The sequence below is a fragment of the Haematobia irritans genome, chromosome 4 (genome assembly GCF_050003625.1).
Source record: "Haematobia irritans isolate KBUSLIRL chromosome 4, ASM5000362v1, whole genome shotgun sequence".
Lineage (NCBI taxonomy): Eukaryota > Metazoa > Arthropoda > Insecta > Diptera > Muscidae > Haematobia > Haematobia irritans.
The window spans coordinates 77,267,883-77,289,850 of NC_134400.1; the positions used below are offsets into that span (position 1 = coordinate 77,267,883).

Below are 21,968 nucleotides of genomic sequence, written 5' to 3' on the forward strand. Positions count from 1 at the left end.
CCCATATTTTTTTTACTAACATTGTGTTCCACCCTAGTGCATTACACTGAGAAAAATATTGTCGTGAGGTCAAAGATTTCATGTCTTTAGAATACGAATGCAAATTTTGCTTAGCATAGAAGACGCATTTCTCTATTATAAAGTTTTTTCCTTGTCCAAAAGTCGATAAACTTTTCAATGAAGTCGTACTGTCCTTATAATTAAGTGATTTCTGTTAAAAATGGGTATCATAACATGAAAGAAAAAATGTTTGGGCTAAGGCCAACTTGACTTCAATAATTTAGAAAAATTCTTTAAATTTAATGAAATTGTCTTTAAATTTGTTTTCTTTTTGCATCTTGACTACAAAGCAAAAAATCGTTCAAATATAGGACACGTTATTCAACACTTTATTTTAAAGACGTTTTTTACATGAAACATAGCATAATTTCTAATGGAAGTCGAGTCTTAATTTGGAAAATAAAGTTGTTAACTCGTTTTTAAATGGCTTTGATTGCATATGAAGAAAAAATGCTGAAAAAGCGAAAAATCAAAATTTGCTTCCTAGAAGCAAGTACACAAAACTCACATTTAAAAGGGAATTTTGTCCTAAAAATATCCTTACTTGTATTCTCCGCTTCTTTGGCTCGGAATCAATACCAAAATTTTTAAAGTAAAGACAAAATCTTTGGAACCGGGCATGCCTTTTTTTCAGTGTAGCCGACTTAAATTTTGAGTCTATAGATTTTGTAGAAGTCTATCAAATTCTGTCCAGATCGTGTGATATTTAAATGTATGTATTTGGGACAAACCTTTATATATAGCCCCCAACACATTTGACGGATGTGATATGGTATCGAAAATTTAGATCTACAGAGTGGTGCAGGGTATAATATAGTCGGCCCCGCCCGACTTTAGACTTTACTTGTTTTTTTTTTTTTTTTAATTTTTGGAGGTACACCTACAATTTTGAGCATATCTTTCGTTTTCTTTGACCTTTTTGATCCTAATACTACTCAAACTAAAGAAAATTGAGCCGTCTACAACTCATTCTCAGAAAATTTTCAAATCGGGTAAGAAGTTTGGATGTTGGTGGCTTAAAAAGGTTAAAAAACGGCGTTTTTTTAGTAAAAATGTGGCAGAAAAAAACCATACAAAAATTCATATAAAATATAAAACATATAAAAGACCGAAAAGACCAAATCAACGCATCAACGCTGTTTTCCACATGACATAAAATGTACAGTTATATCTTTGTTTCTACTCATTTTTTTTTGGGCGTTGATTTGGTCTTTTCGGTCTTTTACCACATTACTTTACCAAAATTATAAGTCCGCTATTTGTTGTTAGATTTTGTTACGTAAGGGCTTTCAGCTATACGCAAAAAACCAAAATTGCTGTTAGCATCGTGTTTTTTATTTTATATGAATTTTTATATGTTTTTTTTCTGCCACATTTTTACTAAAAAAACGCCGTTTTTTAACTTTTTTAAGCCGCCAACATCCAAACTACTTACCCGATTTGAAAATTTTCTGAAAATGAGTTGTAGACGGCTCAATTTTCTTTAATTTGAGTAGCACTAGGATCAAGTAGGTCAAATAAGACGAAAGATATGCTCAAAATTGTAGGTGTACCTCCAAAAAATTGTATCTCGAAAACCAATCGACAGAAAATTTTTTAAAACTCATTTTCGTGTTTAGTAGGTCAAAATCAATAAGAAAAAATATGCTAGAAACAAATCACAGAGAAAATTTTGTTATTTGTTACCTAGTGTAGTTAGTTGTTGGGGAGCCACCGTGGTGCAATGGTTAGCATGCCCGCCTTGCATACACAAGGTCGTGGGTTCGATTCCTGCTACGACCGAACACCAAAAAGTTTTTCAGCGGTGGATTATCCCACCTCAGTAATGCAGGTGACATTTCTGAGGGTTTCAAAGCTTCTCTAAGTGGTTTCACTGGAATGTGGAACGCCGTTCGGACTCGGCTATAAAAAGGAGATCCCTTGTCATTGAGCTTAACATGGAATCGGGCAGCACTCAGTGATAAGAGAGAAGTTCACCACTGTGGTATCACAATGGACTGAATAGTCTAAGTGAGCCTGATACATCGGGCTGCCACATAACCTAACCTAACCTAGTGTAGTTTTTGCAAAATCGCCTATCAGGCAGCGACCCGTTATAGCAGATATCAGGAGTGATATCTGACGTCTCGAGAACATTAGCATATCTAGTGTGCGGTTTAAGTTGAAATGGGGCCATATTTGCTTGGTGTCGTTACAACCCTTGCAATTCTCCCATCGAACATTTGCCATCATAACAGCCTTCTCACGCAGTATGAGCTTGCAGGTAGCTAGGGGCATACCAACAAATTCTAGTTCCCCTGGAATATGTAAGGTAGTCCCTTGCCTTGCCAACTCATCCGCTTCGCAGTTCCCCGGTATGTTCCTATGGCCAGGCACCCATATTAGGTGAATATTGTACTGCTAGTCCAAGGATTTTATTGCAGGTTGACTGTCTGAGTATATATTAATGCCCACATTTTTTGGAACATTACTTCTCAGCCAATTCGCCACCTCTCTTATTGCTAATATTTCAGCCCGAAAAACACTACAGTGATTAGGTAATCTTTTCGCTATTCGAAGTTCCAGATCATTAGAATATACTCCGAACCCCACTTGTCCATCCAATTTGGAGCCATCAGTGTAGAAATCTATATATTCTTTATTCCCCGGTCCATTTAATATCGAGCTCGGATGGACATTATTGAACGCCCCTTCGATGTCTAGAAACGCCACGATTGTGTATTCTTTGACAGATAGTGAGCTTTCAAAAAAGTGAGCTTTCATGTAGTGCGGTCTCAGTAGACCTGCCCTTCGAGTATGCATGCTGTCGTTTCGAGAACAAACTTGAATCGATGCTAGTTCTAAGATAAATATCTATCATCCTCTCCAGAGTCTTAAGTAGGAATGAGGATAAGCTCCATCAGGTCCGGGGGATTTGAATGGTCCAAAGCTATTTAGCGCCCATCTTATTCTAGTTTCCGATACAATTTCCTCGACAGGAAACGACCGCTAAGCAACTGTGGCACCGGCAGTACATGGTTCAACCGTCTGATTTCCAGGAAAATGTGTGTCAAATAGTACCTCCAGCGTCTCCTCAATGGACGTTGTCCAATTGCCCTCCGATGTTTTAATGAAACCTGGAGCGGAGTTGGTGGATGCTAGAACCTTCCGTAGTCTGGAATCCTCGGACGTATTCTCAATACTGCTGCAGTAATCATTCCAAGAGTTATGCTGAGCCTTTCTCAGTTCTCGCTTGTATCCACTCAGATTCTTCTTGTAAGCGTCCCAGTCCTCAGGGGCTCTGGTGGACTTTGCCTTGTTAAAGAGCTTCCTGCAGGATTTCCTCATATTACTTAATTCCGTAGACCACCATGGTGGTCGATTTTTCCCCCTTGGCTTCCCTCTAGGGCATGCAGCTTTCAGTGAGATGTTGAAGGCCTTCGTAATCCACTCCACTGCGTGTTCGATATCTTGCACATTTCTCATATTTGTCTCTGTTATTTCCGGTATCATCATATTGAACGATTCCCTATACATATTCCAGTCAGCTTTCCTAATATTTGGCGGAAATATGGTCTTGGTGATATGAACATCAAATTTGAAACTGATGTAGCGATGATCGGAGAAGCTGTGTTCACTTAAAACCTGCCACTCAGATATCATTTCATTCAGTTCTTGCGAGGCCAAGGTGATGTCCAAAACCTCTTGCCTGTTTTTAGTGACAAAGGTTGGGGCATCTCCCTTGTTGCAAACTACCAGATTAAAGGGTGATACGGTAAAAATTTGGTCAAGGTAAAACGCGTGTAAATCGTTTATTTAAAAAATCAAATTAAATTTCTTTTTCAAGTCCAATTAGTATAAAATTCAGGAAAAATATTCAGTTAGGCTTTCGCTGTTCCAAATACGAATTGCCGGGCGAAATTTATATATATATATATATATATATATATATATATATATATATATATATATATATATATATATATATATATATATATATATATATATATATGTATATATATATATATATAAACATATAAACAAAAAATAAGAATTCGATATTCAACAAGTATATACAGCAGTAAGTTCGGCCGGGCCGAATCTTAAACACCCACCTCCATGAACCAAATATTAGGGTTTCCTTTGAAATTTCAGGAGGGCTTGAGGACTTGAGGACACTTCCCGAAGATAAATTTAAAGATTTCACCTATGAGGACTATATCAGATTCTGGATTTATAAGAACCATTTTCGTTTGAGTTTTAGAGGAATCATTAACATCTCTTGTAAGTGTGCAAGAAAATTATAAATCAAGACGTTATTGATTTGAAATCTTAAATCTGTAGAAGTAAAATCTGGAAATTTTACATTGAGTTTCAAGCAATTTTCATGATCAGTGCGCCTTCTACACCCTTAAGAAGTGAAGTCGGTCTATATGGAGGCATTACCAAATGGATTAATCCGATACACGTTTTTGTGAGCCTAAAATACCAGAATATTTACAATTTCAGGCAAATCAGATAAAAACTACGGTTTCTAGAAACCCAAGGAGTTAAATCGGGAGATCGTTCTTATGGGGGCTATACTAAAATATGGACCGATACTCACCGTTTTCGGCACACCTCTTTATGACCCGAAAATACCTCTAGATTTCCAATTTGAGGCAAATAGGATAAAAACTTCGGATTCTAGAAGCCCAAGAAGTAAAATCGGGAAAGCGGTCTATATGTGGGCTATACCAAAATATGGACCGATACTCACCATTTTTGACACACATCTTTATGGTCCCAAAAAACCTCTAGATTTCCAATTTCAGACAAATTGGATAAAAACTACGGTTTCTATAAGCTCAAGACCCCAAATCGGGAGGTCGTTTTATATGAGGACCATACCAAAACATGGACTGATACTCACAATTTTTGGCACACGTATTTGTGGTCCTACAATACCTCTAGATTTCCAATTTCAGGTAAATTGAATAAAAACTGCGGTTTCTATAAGCCCAAGAAGTAAAATCGGGAGATCGGTCTATATGGGGGGTATACCAAAACATGGACCGATACTCACCATTTTGGGCACACCTCTTTATGGTCATAAAATACCTCTAGATTTCAAATTTCAGGCAAATTGGATAAAAACTACGATTTCTATAAGCCCAAGACCCCAAATCGGGAGGTCGGTTTATATGGGGACTATATCAAAACCTGGACCGATATAGCCCATCTTCGAACTTGACCTGCCTGCAGACAAAAGACGAGTTTGTGCAAAATTTCAGCACGATGGCTTCATTATTGAAGACTGTAACGTGATTACAACAGACAGACAGCCAGACAGACAGACGGATATCGTTATATCGTCTTAGAATTTCTCCCTGATCAAGAATGTATATACTTTATATAGTCGGAAATCGATATTTCGATGTGTTACAAACGGAATGGCAAACTTATTATACCCCAGTCACCATTCTATGGTATAAAAAAAATATCAGGGTTTAAAAATTAAGTTCATAAATCGCCAACATCGCCAATTCGACAACTGCGTTATATATGCAATATCAATCAGAATTTGACGAATTTTCAGTAAGAATTCCAGAAATAAATGTTTTGATGCCATCATCGTTGGTACACTGAAAAAATTATTTACATGCTGTTAAAGATTACACAACCTAAATTTTATGCGAAATTTACAAAATATTATGGACAAATTTTTTTAAAACAATGAAATTTTAATTAAAATAAAGTTTATAATCTTTGTTTCAAACATTTTTTTCATTAAATTTAGGACACAAATTTTGTAAATTTGCGTCCCTCCGTTAAAGTCGCATGTCTTTGAACTAAGGCTAATTTTCCTTAAAGTAAAGAAACACATTTTTAATTTAAAGAAATTGTTCGTAAATTAACTGAAATATTGAAACTTTAGATTTAAGATAAAACAGCTTCAAATATAGGCTAAGACTTGTTTTGAGGATTTAGCGTCTTTGGTTTAAAGTTTTTTTTTTGGAATTAAGAAAACATTTTTACTTTGAAGTATCCGTTATAATTTGGATTTTTAAACTGGCATTTGTTTGTACGTTAGTACCTTTATTATTAAACCGCGAAAAGAGAATGAAAATTTGATAAACGAGATCTGTACCCTATTTTTAATTTTATTGGTCCTAGTTTTAAAGCCAGAAAGGTCGCTAAAAATGTCTTTATTTTAAAGAAGCCGCATCTTTGGCTCGGAATCAATACCAAACTCCTTAAGGGAAGGTCAAAATCTTTGGATCCAAGTAAATTTTTTTTGAGTGTACTTATTTCACTAATGGAAGGCGTTTCTGATAAAGTTTCAAACATTTTTTTCATTAAATTTAGGACACAAATTTTGTAAATTTGCGTCCCTCCGTTAAAGTCGCATGTCTTTGAACTAAGGCTAATTTTCCTTAAAGTAAAGAAACACATTTTTAATTTAAAGAAATTGTTCGTAAATTAACTGAAATATTGAAACTTTAGATTTAAGATAAAACAGCTTCAAATATAGGCTAAGACTTGTTTTGAGGATTTAGCGTCTTTGGTTTAAAGTTTTTTTTTTGGAATTAAGAAAACATTTTTACTTTGAAGTATCCGTTATAATTTGGATTTTTAAACTGGCATTTGTTTGTACGTTAGTACCTTTATTATTAAACCGCGAAAAGAGAATGAAAATTTGATAAACGAGATCTGTACCCTATTTTTAATTTTATTGGTCCTAGTTTTAAAGCCAGAAAGGTCGCTAAAAATGTCTTTATTTTAAAGAAGCCGAATCTTTGGCTCGGAATCAATACCAAACTCCTTAAGGGAAGGTCAAAATCTTTGGATCCAAGTAAATTTTTTTTGAGTGTACTTATTTCACTAATGGAAGGCGTTTCTGATAAAGTTTCAAACATTTTTTTCATTAAATTTAGGACACAAATTTTGTAAATTTGCGTCCCTCCGTTAAAGTCGCATGTCTTTGAACTAAGGCTAATTTTCCTTAAAGTAAAGAAACACATTTTTAATTTAAAGAAATTGTTCGTAAATTAACTGAAATATTGAAACTTTAGATTTAAGATAAAACAGCTTCAAATATAGGCTAAGACTTGTTTTGAGGATTTAGCGTCTTTGGTTTAAAGTTTTTTTTTGGAATTAAGAAAACATTTTTACTTTGAAGTATCCGTTATAATTTGGATTTTTAAACTGGCATTTGTTTGTACGTTAGTACCTTTATTATTAAACCGCGAAAAGAGAATGAAAATTTGATAAACGAGATCTGTACCCTATTTTTAATTTTATTGGTCCTAGTTTTAAAGCCAGAAAGGTCGCTAAAAATGTCTTTATTTTAAAGAAGCCGCATCTTTGGCTCGGAATCAATACCAAACTCCTTAAGGGAAGGTCAAAATCTTTGGATCCAAGTAAATTTTTTTTGAGTGTACTTATTTCACTAATGGAAGGCGTTTCTGATAAAGTTGGCAGAAAAATCCACGACGTAAATCGAACGTAAACCGTGGCGACGTAAATCGAGGGATTCCTGTACTTAAAGTTTTGCAATGACAAAGCTATGTCTTCGGCTGCATTTTATTTTCTTTGCTTGTCAAATTGTACGTTTTTAATAGTTTCTCTCATTGCTCATCTTCGCAATAATACGTGTCTTTTTCGTAAAAGTAGATTTTCGTTTTGGGTTTCTTATTATTTTCCGTCTGTCTGTTTTGTGGAAACTAAAAAATGCAAGTTAAATAACCAACTGAAATAGCACACAATAGCCCGCATTGACATGTTGTGTGTATGTGTAAGTTTATTTTAATGTGTGTGTTTTGTTTCACTGTAGTATACACTGTTCCGATGTAGTATCTATGCAATAAACGAACAATGTATTTCTTGTATTTGTGACCGTTAATCTACGGATGGTAATACCACTACTATTAGAGTTAAATTCACTTATAGAGATAAACGTTTACCTCTTTACTCTGGGAGAAGTGAAAAGGGCTCAAAAGTCGAGCAAAACAACAAAAATGTTTAGATGACATAATACGTCAAAAATTGGTGTGTTTGTTTCCAATTTTACAGAATGGTTAACAAAAACAAAGCACGAATGAACTCGAATATTTTTCTGTGCTAAATCGTATTTATATCTATGACTGCCTTTCTACAAATTAGGACTCAATTTTAAGTTTTAGAGATTAATTTAACATTTGAGTAACTCCAGGTTTCGGTTGAGTTTTTGTGTATTTGTATAAACATTTTATTTCCATTAAATTAATACTTCAGTAATGATATAAATTCTTGCTCTCCGAAAGAAATCAGTGTTAGTAGAATGTTATACTTTAATCTACTTCCTGAAGTTTTGCGTTATTCACAGTTTAGGAAATTTTTATTGAATTAAGTAAATTATTTTACTTTCACCATCAGTTTAACTTTATCCAAATAAATTATAATCGTTATTCATTTAATCGTAGCCGTCCGATTAATAGAGTAATTGGAAATTCAATTGAAATTACTAATAATATTACATTGATTCCTTCTGTGTCATATTCCCAGTATAACTATATAAGGAATGTATAGACAACATTGTATATAAAAGAGAGACAATAGCGTAGCATATCGAGAGAAGAAGATGAAACCAAATGATTTTTAGTTTGAAATGATGATGATGATGATGAAATGATTTTTAGTTTGAAAACTCAATTTTTTAAATGTAATTTTAAATGTAATGTAAATGTAATTTTTGTAATGTAAATCCTTTAAATCCATTTAAGAATATAAAAACTGGTCTATGTGGAGTCCTATTTTGATGCCTGGAATATTTTTTATATGTATTTGTATACGAAATCCCATCTGACCACAACGTTCGTTATCGTATTCGATATAGAAATATTCTCAGTTTTTTCTCGAAGAAAACTATCGAAAACGATATCGAGAATGGTTCGAAAAATTTTCGAAAAACGTTCATCTGTCGTGCTCTTACTGCCAAGCAAACTCTTCGTTTTCGAAGGCTTGCTAGTGATTCGTTAAAGATGGTTTCGCGATATCTATAATTGATCGTTAACGAATCTATTTCGAATTCGTCTTCGAGTTCGATACCATTTCAGTTTCGAAGGTTTTCTGTACTGTTTTGTTCCCATTTTGTTCCCATTATAAGTTGTGTAGTAAAAGAAAAATTTCAAGTTTGTTTTTATTTTATAACAACTCAATATAGATAATTATAATACAAAATAATATAGATGTTAGTCTTGCGAACAAAATACTTAAAATATTTACATTCAGGAATATATGTATATTTAAAGTTATTTAAGACACTGCATTGACTTCTTTGCGCGTAATTTCTTTTTAAGCCGGTCGTGGCTATACCAGTGAAAAGGACTATAATCAATGAGTAACATTTTTCTGGATGCATCTGCAAACTACACAAGAAAGAAAATTGGAGTTTTTTAAGACATATAAATAAATTGCTTGCCTATTTTAGATTCGCTAAGACACTTCACCCGCATTTAACAATTTCTTAAACTGAAATGACTTTTTAATCTCTTTCTTAGTCAAAAACAAACATGGCGGAACACCAACAAATAAGCCGAAAAATATTCGTTATTACTTCGAAACAACGAACGTTCGAAATTTTTCTATTATCGAACTTTTCTCGAATAATGTGCGCGTTAATTTATTTCGAAAAATGTTCGCTTTAGCGAACCTTCGCCATTTCTCGGCACTTTGGTCGGGTGGGATGTTGTATTGTATAGTTACACTGAGGGTGTACATATTACTATACTTCTAAAGTAATTTATAGTTTCTTTCCGCAAATAGCGTTTTGAGAAGTTAATTGAAAGCGTTTTCTTCGTTCCAACTGTAATGGACCTAGGTGTACGAACTCGTTTTTGTTAATATATCAAGGTTGAGTGCTATCCACATATAAGTGTTTCATGTTCACGTTCAACCGTTCGTTTACCCATTTGTGTACGTATTCTCATCAACAACTTCCAAACAAATTTTAATAACTTGACTAAAATTCTCTATACTGGTCTCTACAAATGTAGGACTACATGTATTTGTATGCAGTCGTTGGTTTCTGATTGACTTGACTGACTAGAACCAGAATGATACTACCTCTCTAATTGGTCAACAAATTCTATTGTTTAAATTATATGTCAAAGTCATATAACATACGAACTATGGCTGTTGAAATTTTCTGGACTGGAAATTAGATATCTGATGTACAAAGTTCGAACCCATGTAAATACGACGATAATTGAAAACCAAATCAAAAACGCCAGTTAAGGCGTCAGGGTTTCAAGGGATACCTCTGGCTGAAAAGCGAAATCAGGAGACACACTGAAAAAAATATTGTCGTAATGGCAAAGATTTCATATCCTTAAAATACGAATGCGAATTTAAAAATAAAGTCGTTTGTCCTTATAGTTAGGTAATACGACTTAAAAATGGGTATCTTTAAATGAAAAAAAAAATAATAATTTTGAAAAGTTTTGAAAAACTAATGAAATAGTCTTAAAATTTGTTGATTTTTGTATCTTGACTACAAAGCTAAAAAGAGTTTACAAATAGGAGACGTTTTTCACTACTTTATTTTAAATGCGTTTTTTATTTGAAACATACCATAGTTTCTATTTGAGTTCGAATTTGCAAATTTAAATTGTCGTTACCAATTTTTTAAAGGACTTTGAAAGCACATGAAGAAAAAAGCTGAAAGCTAATGAATTAAAATTTGTTTTCTAGAATGAAGTACTCAAAACTCTAATTTAAAAGAAAATTGTGTCTTAAAAGTATCCTTACATCAATTCTCCGCTTCCTTGGCTGGGAAAGAATTCCAAAATCATTAGTGTAAAGACAATATCTTTGGAACCGAAATCTTTGACAGTGTCCTTCATATTTTGGAATCAATTTTGGGAATGTTTCACCTGTTTTCTCAATCGAAATCGCCATTAATTTATTAATTTTAGCATTTTTTAATTTTAAAATAAAATAGCATTTTTTAATTTAATAATTTAGTGCAATCGACACAGAATTTTGGGAGAACATTAAGGAAATACCAAAATGAAAAGTGTCGGCATCAAAGTATGATACAACCCACCTGACCACAACGTTCGTTATCGTATTCGATATAGAAATATTCTCGGTTTTTTCTCGAAGAAAACTATCGAAAACGATATCGAGAATGGTTCGAAAAAATTTCGAAAAACGTTCATCTGTCGTGCTGTTACTGCCAGCAAACTCTTCGTTTTCGAAGGCTTGCTAGTGATTCGTTAAAGAAGGTTTCGCGATATCAATAATTGATCGTTAACGAATCTATTTCGAATTCGTTTTCGTATTCGATATCATTCCGCTTTCGAAGGTTTTCTATACTGTTTTATTCCCATTTTGTTCCCATTATAAGTTGTGTAGTAAAAGAAAATTTTCAAGTTTGTTTTTATTTTATTACAACATAATATAGATAATTATAATACAAAATAATATAGATATTAGTGTTGGGAACAAAATACTTAAAATATTTATATTTAGGAATATATATTTGAAGTGATTTAAGGCACTGCATTGACTTCTTTGCGCGGAATTTCTTATTAAGCCGGTCGTGGCTATTATTGAAAACGACTATAATCAATGAGTAACATTTTCCTGGATACATCTGCAAATTAAACAAGAAAGAAAATTGGTAATTTTCTAAAAGATATATAAATAAATTACTTACCTTTTTAGATTCGCTAAGACACTTCACCCACACTTAACAATTTCATAAACTGAAATGACTTTTTAATCTCTGTCTTTCTAAAAAACAAACATGGCGGAACACCAACAAATAAGCCGAAAAATATTCGTTATTACTTCGAAACAACCAACGTTCGAAATTTTTCTATTATCGAACTTTTCTCGAAAAATTGCGCGTTAATTTATTTCGAAAAATGTTCGCTTTAGCGAACTTTCGCCATTTCTCGGCACTTTGGTCGGGTGGGTAATCTTTGGTTTCTAATACTAAAACAAGCACACCTCAATTTACATCTTCCTTTGTCTATGGTTTTTGAATTGCACCGTTTCTGATAAACGTGAATGTAACCAGAATGTTGCCTTGATGATCTCGATGAAAACGATTGAAGAGTGGCCGTTCGAATATAACATTTTTGCATGGGTGTAATATACTGTCTCAATTGGAATATTGTAAGGTTTTACCTTGTGATCGTTTTTCAAAAAATATATAAGTAGTAACTAGATTTGTTGATTATTTTTCGAAAATTACGTTGTGTGCCATATATTGTCCTCGCTTACAATTTAGCTATAGGAACACAAAAAAAGTAAACTGTTTTATAGGAAGAATGAACTACCACGTGCTATATTGTATGAACTTTTTGGAACAATCTGTTTGGTTCATCAGAATAAAATCATCGAGTAGGTTCATCGGTTAAAACTAGAATTGCCCATATGTATTAGGTACACGCAAAAATTTTTTTCTGATTCAATCACGAAATTAATTGATCCAATTAATTTTTTAATTGAAATGTCTTCAATCACAGAAATGATAATATCAATTAAAAAATTAATTGAAGGTCAATTAATAATTAATTGATTCAATTAAAAAATTAATTGATACTATTAATTTTTATACCCTTCACCACTACTGTGGTTCAGGGTATAATAAGTTTGTGCATTTGTATGTAACGCCAAGAAATAGTGGTCATAGACCCATCTTTTAGTATACCGATCGGCTTAGAATTAAATTCTGAGTCGATTTAGCGATGTCCGTCTGTCTGTCTGTCTGTCCGTCCGTCTGTCTGTATATGTAATTTTGTGCACAAAGTACAGCTCGCAATTTAAGTCCGATCGTCCTCAAATTTGGCATAGGGCCGTTTCTTGGGACAGAGACAATCGCTATTGGTTTTGGAAAAAATCGGTTCAGATTTAGATATAGCTGCCATATATATTTATCCCCGATTTGGTCATAGTTAGCGTGTTTATCAACCGATTTTCTTGAAATACCGTACATCCAAATATTTTATGAATCTCGAAAATCCTGCAAAATATCAGCCAAATCGGTTCAGATTTAGATATAGCTCCCATATATATCTTTCGTCGGATTTAGACTCATATGACCACAGACGCCAAAGTTGCACAGAGGGTAGAATTGACATTCTACCAATGCTTGGTAAATTTGATTGAAATCGGTTCAAATTTAGATATAGCTCCCATATATATCTTTCGTCCGATTTGAACTTATATGGCCATAAAAGCCAGAGTTTTGCCGTGATTTGCTTCAAATTTTGCACAAGGGGTACATTTAATAGTATCGTTAAGTGTGTCAAATTTTGTTAAAATCGGTTCAGATTTAGATATAGCTCACATATATATCTTTCGGCCGATTTGGACTTATATGGTCTCAAAAGCCCGAGTTTTACCCTGACTTACTTCAAATTTTGCACAAGCGGTACTTTTAACGATACTATTTTATGTGTCAAATATGGTCAAAATCGATTCAGATTTAGATATAGCTCCCATATATATCTTTCGTCCGATTTGAACTTATATGGCCTCAAAATCCAGGGTTTTGCCGTGATTTGCTTCAAATTTCGCACAAGGAGTACGTTTAGTAGTATTGGTAATTGTGCCAAATTTGGTTGAAATCGGTTCAGATTTAGATTTGCTCCCATATATATCTTCCGTCCGATTTGCACTCATATGACCAGGGGGCCAAAGTTATACTCTCATTTACGTGAAATTTCGCATAGATAGTAGAATTATTATAGTAACTATACATGTCAAATTTAGTCAAAATCGGTTCAGATTATATATAGCTCCCATATATACGTACACCAGAGTTGGGGAAATATGGTAGACTGTTACATATTTTAGACCCATTTTCAATGGAAGTTTGCTCCAATTAACTGCATAGTGTCAGCCGATTTAAATTTTAATTCTAGAGATTTTGTAGAAGTAAAAAAATTGTCTCCTTTATATAGCTTCCAGCAAATGTGAAGTAGTTGAGATGGTAACACAAATGTTGGCCTACATAGGGGTGAAGGGTATAATAAAGACTTTATTTACTTGTTGTAATTAAATTTGTAATTGAACATTTTTTAAAACTCAATTAAATTTTTTATTGGAAACATTTTTGTGAAATTTTGTTCTGCGTACTTTTAGTTAATGTGGTATTACAATGGACTGATTAGTCTAAGTGAGCCTGAAAATAAATCGGCCTTTATTCTAACCTAACAATGCACATAAATTAACGGGAATTCACGGAGATTTTTGAATTTTAAACTACCATTTTAACATCATTGGCGCCAAGTGTACCAAAATGTTCTTCTTCTTTAGATAGCATTGACCTTTTTATACCCACCACCATAGAATGGTAATGGGAGTATAATAAGTTTGTCATTCCGTTTGTAACACATCGATTTCCGACTATATAAAGTATATATGTATTCTTGATCAGGGAGAAATTCTAAGACGATATAACCATGCCCATCTGTTTGTTGTAATCATGCTACAGATTTCAATAACGCCGCTATCGTCCTGCACGCAGAGAAGGAATATGATCACCCCGCCTGGATAGTCCCGGAATTTTGTGTCCAGGAAGTGTCTCGAATCATTCACAAACTTTGCCAAAAATCCCGGAATTTCAATTACTCAAGGCATATGTTTTAATTTTTTTCCATTTCTTAGAAAAGAAAACGATTTGAAATTATATCGCTTTCAAAAAATTTTTTGGTTTTTTCATACATTTTTGAAATGTACATTTGTCTGTCACATTTTGTACCATTTCATTCAGTCTCATCACTATGAGAACAAAAACCACATCACTGTCTTTCGAATCATCAACTGTCATTTGAGCAGTAAATGTAAACAAAAGTGATTAAAGTAGAAATTCGGGCGGGGCCGACTATATCATACGCTAAACCACACCTACTGAATTCGTAAATATAAGGATTTGTGGGGTACCATTGAAATAGGTTTGCGAGATAAACCATATCTCCATATTTAAGAAAATGAAGAGGTACATGTTTGTGGGAGTTTTGAGCTATAGTTGATTCTGCACCTACAGAGTTAGTATGCCATTAATATTGAGTCGCTCAATTAGTGTAGGTAAAAAATCCAAATTTGTGAAACTTATTTATTTTATTTATGTAAGAGCTACATGTAAGTCTTACTACGATCGCAACTACTTTAAAAATTGAAATTTGAGTAAGTAATGGTTAATAAATAAGAGTATTATGACCAACTTTGGGAAAATCGTGCGATGCATCTATATGGGATCTATATCTAAATTTGAACTGATTTCGATGATATTTTCCAGGTTTGGTTGAATGAGACCACTATGGTCGAAAAAGGTTATTAGGGGACATTTTTGAAAATCTGCCGCTACATATACACAAAAAAAAAATTTTCTGATTCAATCACGAAATTAATTGATCCAACTAATTTTTTAATTGAAATGTCTTCAATCACAGAAATGATAGTATCAATTAAAAAATTAATTGAAGGTCAATTAAAAATTAATGATTCAATTAAAAAAATTAATTGATACTATTAATTTTTGTGATTGATTTTTGTTGAATCAATTAAATTTTTAATTGAATATTTTTTAAAACTCAATTAAAATTTTAATTGGAAACATTTTCGTGAAATTGTTTTCTGTGTATATGGGAGCTATATCTAAATCTGAACCAATTTGAATGATATTTTGCAGGTTTAGTTGATACCACAAAATGTTACTTTGTACTAAATTTGAGTAAGATCGGTTAATAAATAAGGCTGTTATTGCCAAATTTGGGAAAATCGCACACTTGAAGGGTGGTAAATTAGATTACTGTGCATACAAAAAATGTTTTTGATTCAATCACGAAATTAATTGATCCAATTAATTTCTTAATTGAAATGTCTTCAATCACGAAAATGATCACAGTTTTAATTGGAAAATAAAAAATACTTAATAAAAAAATTAATTGATTTCATTAGCAATTTTCAATTAATTTTTTAATTGATTCAATTAAAAATTTAATTGATGTTGAATGCAAAACTCAATTAATGTTTTCATTAAAAACGTAACTATTTTCAATTACTTTCTTAACTGAATTAGTGTTTTTAGTTTGATTAAAAATGGATTGTTTGAAATAAATTTTTAGTTAAAAATTAAAAAAAAAAAACAAAAATCGATCGCTTTCTTGTAAGTGAATTAGTCTTCCGAGTTTGATTAAAAAGTTAATTGTATCAATAAATTTTTGAATTAAAAAAATTTAAATTTTCAATCATTGACTTAATTAACTTAATGTTTCTATCTTGAATGATAAGTTAATTGTACCAATTAATTTATTAATTGAAAAAATTCCAACTTCAATCAACTTTTTGATTGGAAATATTTTGGTTATATTTTTTCTGTGTGTGGGAAATTTGACACCGATCGGTTAGTAAATGAGCGCACTCTGACCCCATTTATCGAAATCTAAATTTGATCCGACTTTTTCAAAATTCAAAAGCGTTCGTCCTTGTGACAAAAAAGCGCCGTATAATAAATTTCATCAAACTCGGTTAATAATTGCGACCGGAATCCTGCGAACAACATATACATGGACGGACGGAGACCAAGGGCTAGATCGAATCAGGAGGAGATTCTGAGTCGATCGGTAACAGGTTGGCTGATAAGTCCCCGGTCTAACAAAGAAAAACACATTTTTTTGTCAAAATTAGTTTTTATTATTCAACATAGTTCCCTTCAAGAGCGATACAACGATTATAACGACCTTCCAATTTTTTGATACCATTTTGGTAGTACTCCTTCATTGCAGCCAAATTTTTTCCCTGCGAGCATCCTTTTGAGGTCTGAGAGCAAGAAAAAGTCGCTGGGGGCCAGATCTGGAGAATACGGTGGGTGGGGAAGCAATTCGAAGCCCAATTCATGAATTTTTGCCATCGTTCTCAATGACTTGTGGCACGGTGCGTTGTCTTGGTGGAACAATACTTTTTTTTCTTCATATGGGGCCGTTTTGCCGCGATTTCGACCTTCAAACGCTCCAATAACGCCATATAACAGTCACTGTTGATGGTTTTTCCCTTCTCAAGATAATCGATAAAAATTATTCCATGCGAATCCCAAAAAAACAAAAGCCATTACTTTGCCAGCGGACTTTTGAGTCTTTCCACGCTTCGGAGACGGTTTACCGGTCGTTGTACACTCAGCCGACTGTCGATTGGACTCAGGAGTGTAGTGATGGAGCCATATCGACGGAAAAACTCGGGTGTATTACGAGTTAACAGCTGCAAACACCGCTCAGAATCATCAACACGTTGTTGTTTTTGGTCAAATGTGAGCTCGCGCGGCACCCATTTTGCACAGAGCTTCCGCATATCCAAATATTGATGAATGATATGACCAACACGTGCCTTTGATATCTTTAAGGCCTCTGCTATCTCGATCAACTTCATTTTACGGTCAATCAAATTCATTTTGTGGATTTTTTTTGATGTTTTCGTTGGTAACCACCTTTTTCGGTCGTCCACTCCGTTCACCGTCCTCCGTGCTCATTTCACCACGCTTGAATTTTGCATACCAATCAATTATTGTTGATTTCCCTGGGGCAGAGTCCGGAATGCTTCCACCGCATTTTCCCCTTCAGAAAACAGTATTTTACCAAAACACGAAATTCCTTTTTTCCATTTTTTTTCACAATAACAAAAGTTGCTTCACAAAAGACGCTCTGTCTCACAAACTCATTTGAAGGTTGGTACTATATAAAAATAATATGCATTTAATACTAGCGACGCCATCTATGTGTCAGACCGGGGACTTATCAGCCAACCTGTTATATATTTTATGGGGTCTAAAATCAATATTTCTGGTAGGCACATTTTTTGGCAGATCAAAGCTATGTGATTTAGGGTATAAATATACGCAAATATCTAATTTTATTTTAAATTCGCGATTTTCTGCGAAATGAATTTTTACAAATTATAAGTCAGGTCTGTACTCGCTGGCAACATTTCAAAGTTCGATTTTATCCCTATCACTACCATAGACTCTTTAGTGCCACTATAACGATCCCCAACTCTGATGCGAAATATACCCAAAACTATGTCCGTGGCGATATCCAAATTCCCAATACCGAAAGGCACTACAAAAGAACCAGTGATTGTAAACCCAGTGCTTAAGTAATATAACAGTACGAGTTTAGTACGAGTTTAGGTACGAGTTTAGGTTTCCGTTTTTAAAACACAAATTTTCCCAAAAATGTTTATGTTTGATATAAAATCATCGCAGCTATCTTGGGAGAGGTTTCAGAAGCTCCAACATATTTAGGATTTTCAAAATCTGCAGACAATAACGACTACGCCATAGTGTTAAGGCAAATTTACCAAGTGATAATATTTTCGAAAAATGTAATTTTTTTGCTTGTCGCTTCTGTGACATATACTCCCAAACACATTTTGCTTCAAGCATATAAATTTTTGGGTATTGCCCAAACATTTATATGTTTGATTTCTTCCAATATATAATATGTTTGAAAGCATATTGGTCTAAACAATATAATATGTTTGGGTAGTCTAAGTTCCAAACATTTTGTATTTTTCCATCCAAATTCAATAATGTTGTCTTCCAAAAAATGTTCTTATGTGAACATATAATATGTTTGGAAACATTTTGAACCCAAAAATATTATATGCTTAGAAGAATTTTCTCCCAAAGAAGATTGTGCTCAAATCTTTTTTCTGCCTAATTGTATATTCCCTTACATTTTTCTCACTTCCACGAGTTTTTTAGTTTTTAGCACATTTTTCTGTAATACAAACATTTTAGAAGAAATTATTATATTTTATATTTTTTTTTAATTTTACCTTTTGCCGGACGGGGATTCGAACAGCGGACCACACAGTTTGTAAGCCAGCACACTAACCACTGGCCTACGTAGCTGTTATGGTCATCAAGAGATAATTATCGTTATAAGTTATATTTATATAGCAAAGCTTGCGGCGCCCACGAGCCGATGCAAACATAACATTGTTTAACAACATAACATTGTTAAACATACATTTGTTGGCAGCGTGGAGCAGTGGTTGGTCGTCCGCCTTGCATGCCAAGGGTCCTGGGTTCGATCCCTGCTTCGACCAACACCATTTTTTTTTTAATATATTTTTTAAAATATATACCAGATACGTTCGGAAGTTCCCGAAAAGGTGTTCAGCATTACATACTATTATATTAAATTTTTACTACGAAATTGTAAAGTGTGTTTTATAAAAGACTTAAAGTCAGAAAAGAAAAGTGTTTCATATAAACGAAATGGCAATAAAGGTTTTTGTATACAAGTTTAAAATTTTCGAAGAAATTCAAAAACTCTTACAAAAGAAGAACGTGAAGTCGAGTAATTTTAAAACAGCACATAAATTTATTTTGGTGTGAACAATTGTTTGCTAGGATGTAACACCATTAATTTAGAAATACAAATAAATATGAATTTTTATTAACGAATAATTTTGTACTTAATTTAATTCTTAAGGCCGGTATAAATTGGCATTATCACGTTAAAATGGCCATGTTTACCCTTTTACTTTTCTTTAATAATTTCTTTTAAAGAAAATAAACTTATTCAATTGTTGCTTTGGATCTTTCCCCAACATGTTATAATACAATTTACCGGAAAAAGTTGTAATGTTATTCTGGTTTTGCCGCTAAAATGAGAAATGATTTTAGCGGCAAAACTCGAACTCAATGCCCGCTTTTATTTTCGAAAAAATCCGTCGACTCCTCTTGGACTACTCATTAATAAAGAGGAACTAATCTTTGTTTTTATAGATCTTACTGTTTAATTTTTCACTGTTTCCCCCTGTTTTCATTTTACTTTCACAACTCTAAAAAGAGTGCACTGAAAAAATATTGTCGTGAGGCCAAAGAGTTCATGTCCTTAAAATAAGAATACAACTTTTGCTTAGCTTAGAAGACGCATTTCTCTAATATAAAGTTTTTTTCCATGTTCAAAGGTCGATACTTTCAATGAAGTCGTGTTGTCGTTATAATTAAGTGATTTGACTTAAAAATGGGTATCATAACATGAAAGAACACATTTTTGGACTAAGGTCAACTTTACTTTAATAATTCAGAAAAATTCTTTAAAATTAATGAAACTGTCTTTAAATTTGTTGCATTTTTGCATCTTGACTACAAGGCAAAAATCATTAAATAACAGGACATGTTTTTCAATACTTTATTTTAAAGACATTTTTTACTTGAAACATAGCATAATTTCTACTGGAAGTCTTGTTTTTAACGGACATTTTATAGCATATGAAAAAAAGCTGAAAAAGCGAAAAATTGAAATGTGCTTCGTAGAGTCAAGTACACAAAACCCCATTTAAAAGAGAATTGTGTCTTAAAAGCATCCTTACTTGTATTCTCCGCTTCTTTGATTCGGAATCAATATCAAAATTGTTAAAGTGGAGACACAATCTTTGGAAACGGACATGCTTTTTGTTCAGTGTATAGTGCCCTTTCGTTAGTTTTTATGAATATCCCTTTAATTACCTTTGTTTGAATATTTTGACTTACTCGTCCTACGTTCCGATTTGTTTTGACGAAACAAAAAAATTGTGCCCGTAATGCGAAATGATAAACAAAACTCATGCTCTTTTTTTCAAATATATTTTATCTTGGTTCCGAATGAATTTTCTCTCCGAATACTCATTTTAATATTTTACTTAAGCATATACAATTTTTGGCAAAGTCTTATATCACAACATATATATGTTTACTCATAATATGTAAATTTATACTTGTTTATATTCGCACATAGTATTTTTCCTATATTTAATGAAATTTTCTTTGTGTATATATATTTGTAATGCGCCAATTGGTTACTTTCATTATTTTACTTCCAGCATACACTTTGTCTCTCTTTGTAAACACATATATGTTTATGGGCTATTTCTAAATTAATATATGTTTGCATCCAAGCATATTATATTTACAAACATTTTATGTCCCAAACATAATATGTTCTAACATATTAACATATATGTCCCAAACTTATTATGCTAGTTTATGTACATTATATGTTTGCACTCAAAAATATTGTGTTTAAAAATTTGAGTTCCAAACATATAATGTTTATACCCAAACATATGAAAAACAGTCTTTTTCGTCCGTGTTGTTTGTGTAAAATGTCATTCCTGAGTAATCTGTTATATCAAGAAAGTGTCTGCGCCTAAAAAACATTACGCCCGTAATTGATTGATGTGTTTTTGAAAGGAGTCTTATTTTTAACAATAATGCAATAGCAACTTAGTTGACAGAATGCACTTCCGTTTTAGTTGTTGTTTTATTACTCGAACAAAATAATGTAATTCAAATAGAAAGAACTGATTTTAAAATAGGCACGTGTCTTCCATAATCAAAGAAATGAAAAAAACCAAAGATAACATTTTAAAGACAAGTTAAAAGATTTACAGTGTATATAGTGTTTGGGATAGTGCCATAGCCGAGAGTTATGGCGGAAACTGACGTGTGTGACAAAACAAACTCCGAAACCTTTCTCCAGTATGAAACGGACAAACAGCAGTCACCAATCGTAGTAGTTGTTGGCGATGGTCGCAGTCGAGTTCGAAAGGTCGTTCGAACAGCTACACGTCATGTAACTGTAGTTAGCTATTCTACGCGACACAAAGAGACCAGAACCCATACATCGCACCATGTGACGACAGTGAGGTAAGCCAAAAGTTCACTATATACAAACTTGTTACAGCGAATGCATATCGTAAATGTTTAATCCTCTAGTAATATTATAGTACTTTAAAGGAACTGATATACACGCTCACAAAAAATCGTTTCTGTAACATATACTCCCAAACATATTTTGCTTCAAGCATATACATTTTTGGGTATTGCCCAAACATTTATATGTTTGATCTCTTCCAATATATAATATGTTTGAAAGCATATTAGTCTAAACAATATATGTTTG

General features: G+C 33.0%; 1 protein-coding gene and 1 long non-coding RNA gene across 7 annotated transcripts in view; one reads left to right on the top strand and one right to left on the bottom strand.

Moving 5' to 3' along the window:
- Positions 1-21,968, top strand: part of siz (Brefeldin-resistant Arf-GEF family protein schizo) — a 124,557-nt gene that overhangs the window by 64,129 nt on the left and 38,460 nt on the right. For 2 of the 6 annotated variants that reach the window (XM_075305866.1, XM_075305867.1), the window contains exon 2: positions 21,319-21,712. The exons of 2 other annotated variants lie outside the window; for them this stretch is intronic. In XM_075305866.1, the coding sequence (XP_075161981.1) occupies positions 21,495-21,712 (218 nt within the window). In that variant the 5' untranslated portion in view covers positions 21,319-21,494. The remainder of the gene's footprint in view (positions 1-21,318; positions 21,713-21,968) is intronic. 2 more of the 6 variants (XM_075305868.1, XM_075305869.1) reach the window with 2 other exon arrangements.
- Positions 9,186-10,191, bottom strand: LOC142234688 (uncharacterized). The gene is made up of 2 exons (XR_012721681.1): positions 9,482-10,191; positions 9,186-9,428 (listed from the first exon to the last, which is right to left on the bottom strand). It is a non-coding gene; the product is annotated as an uncharacterized LOC142234688 (long non-coding RNA).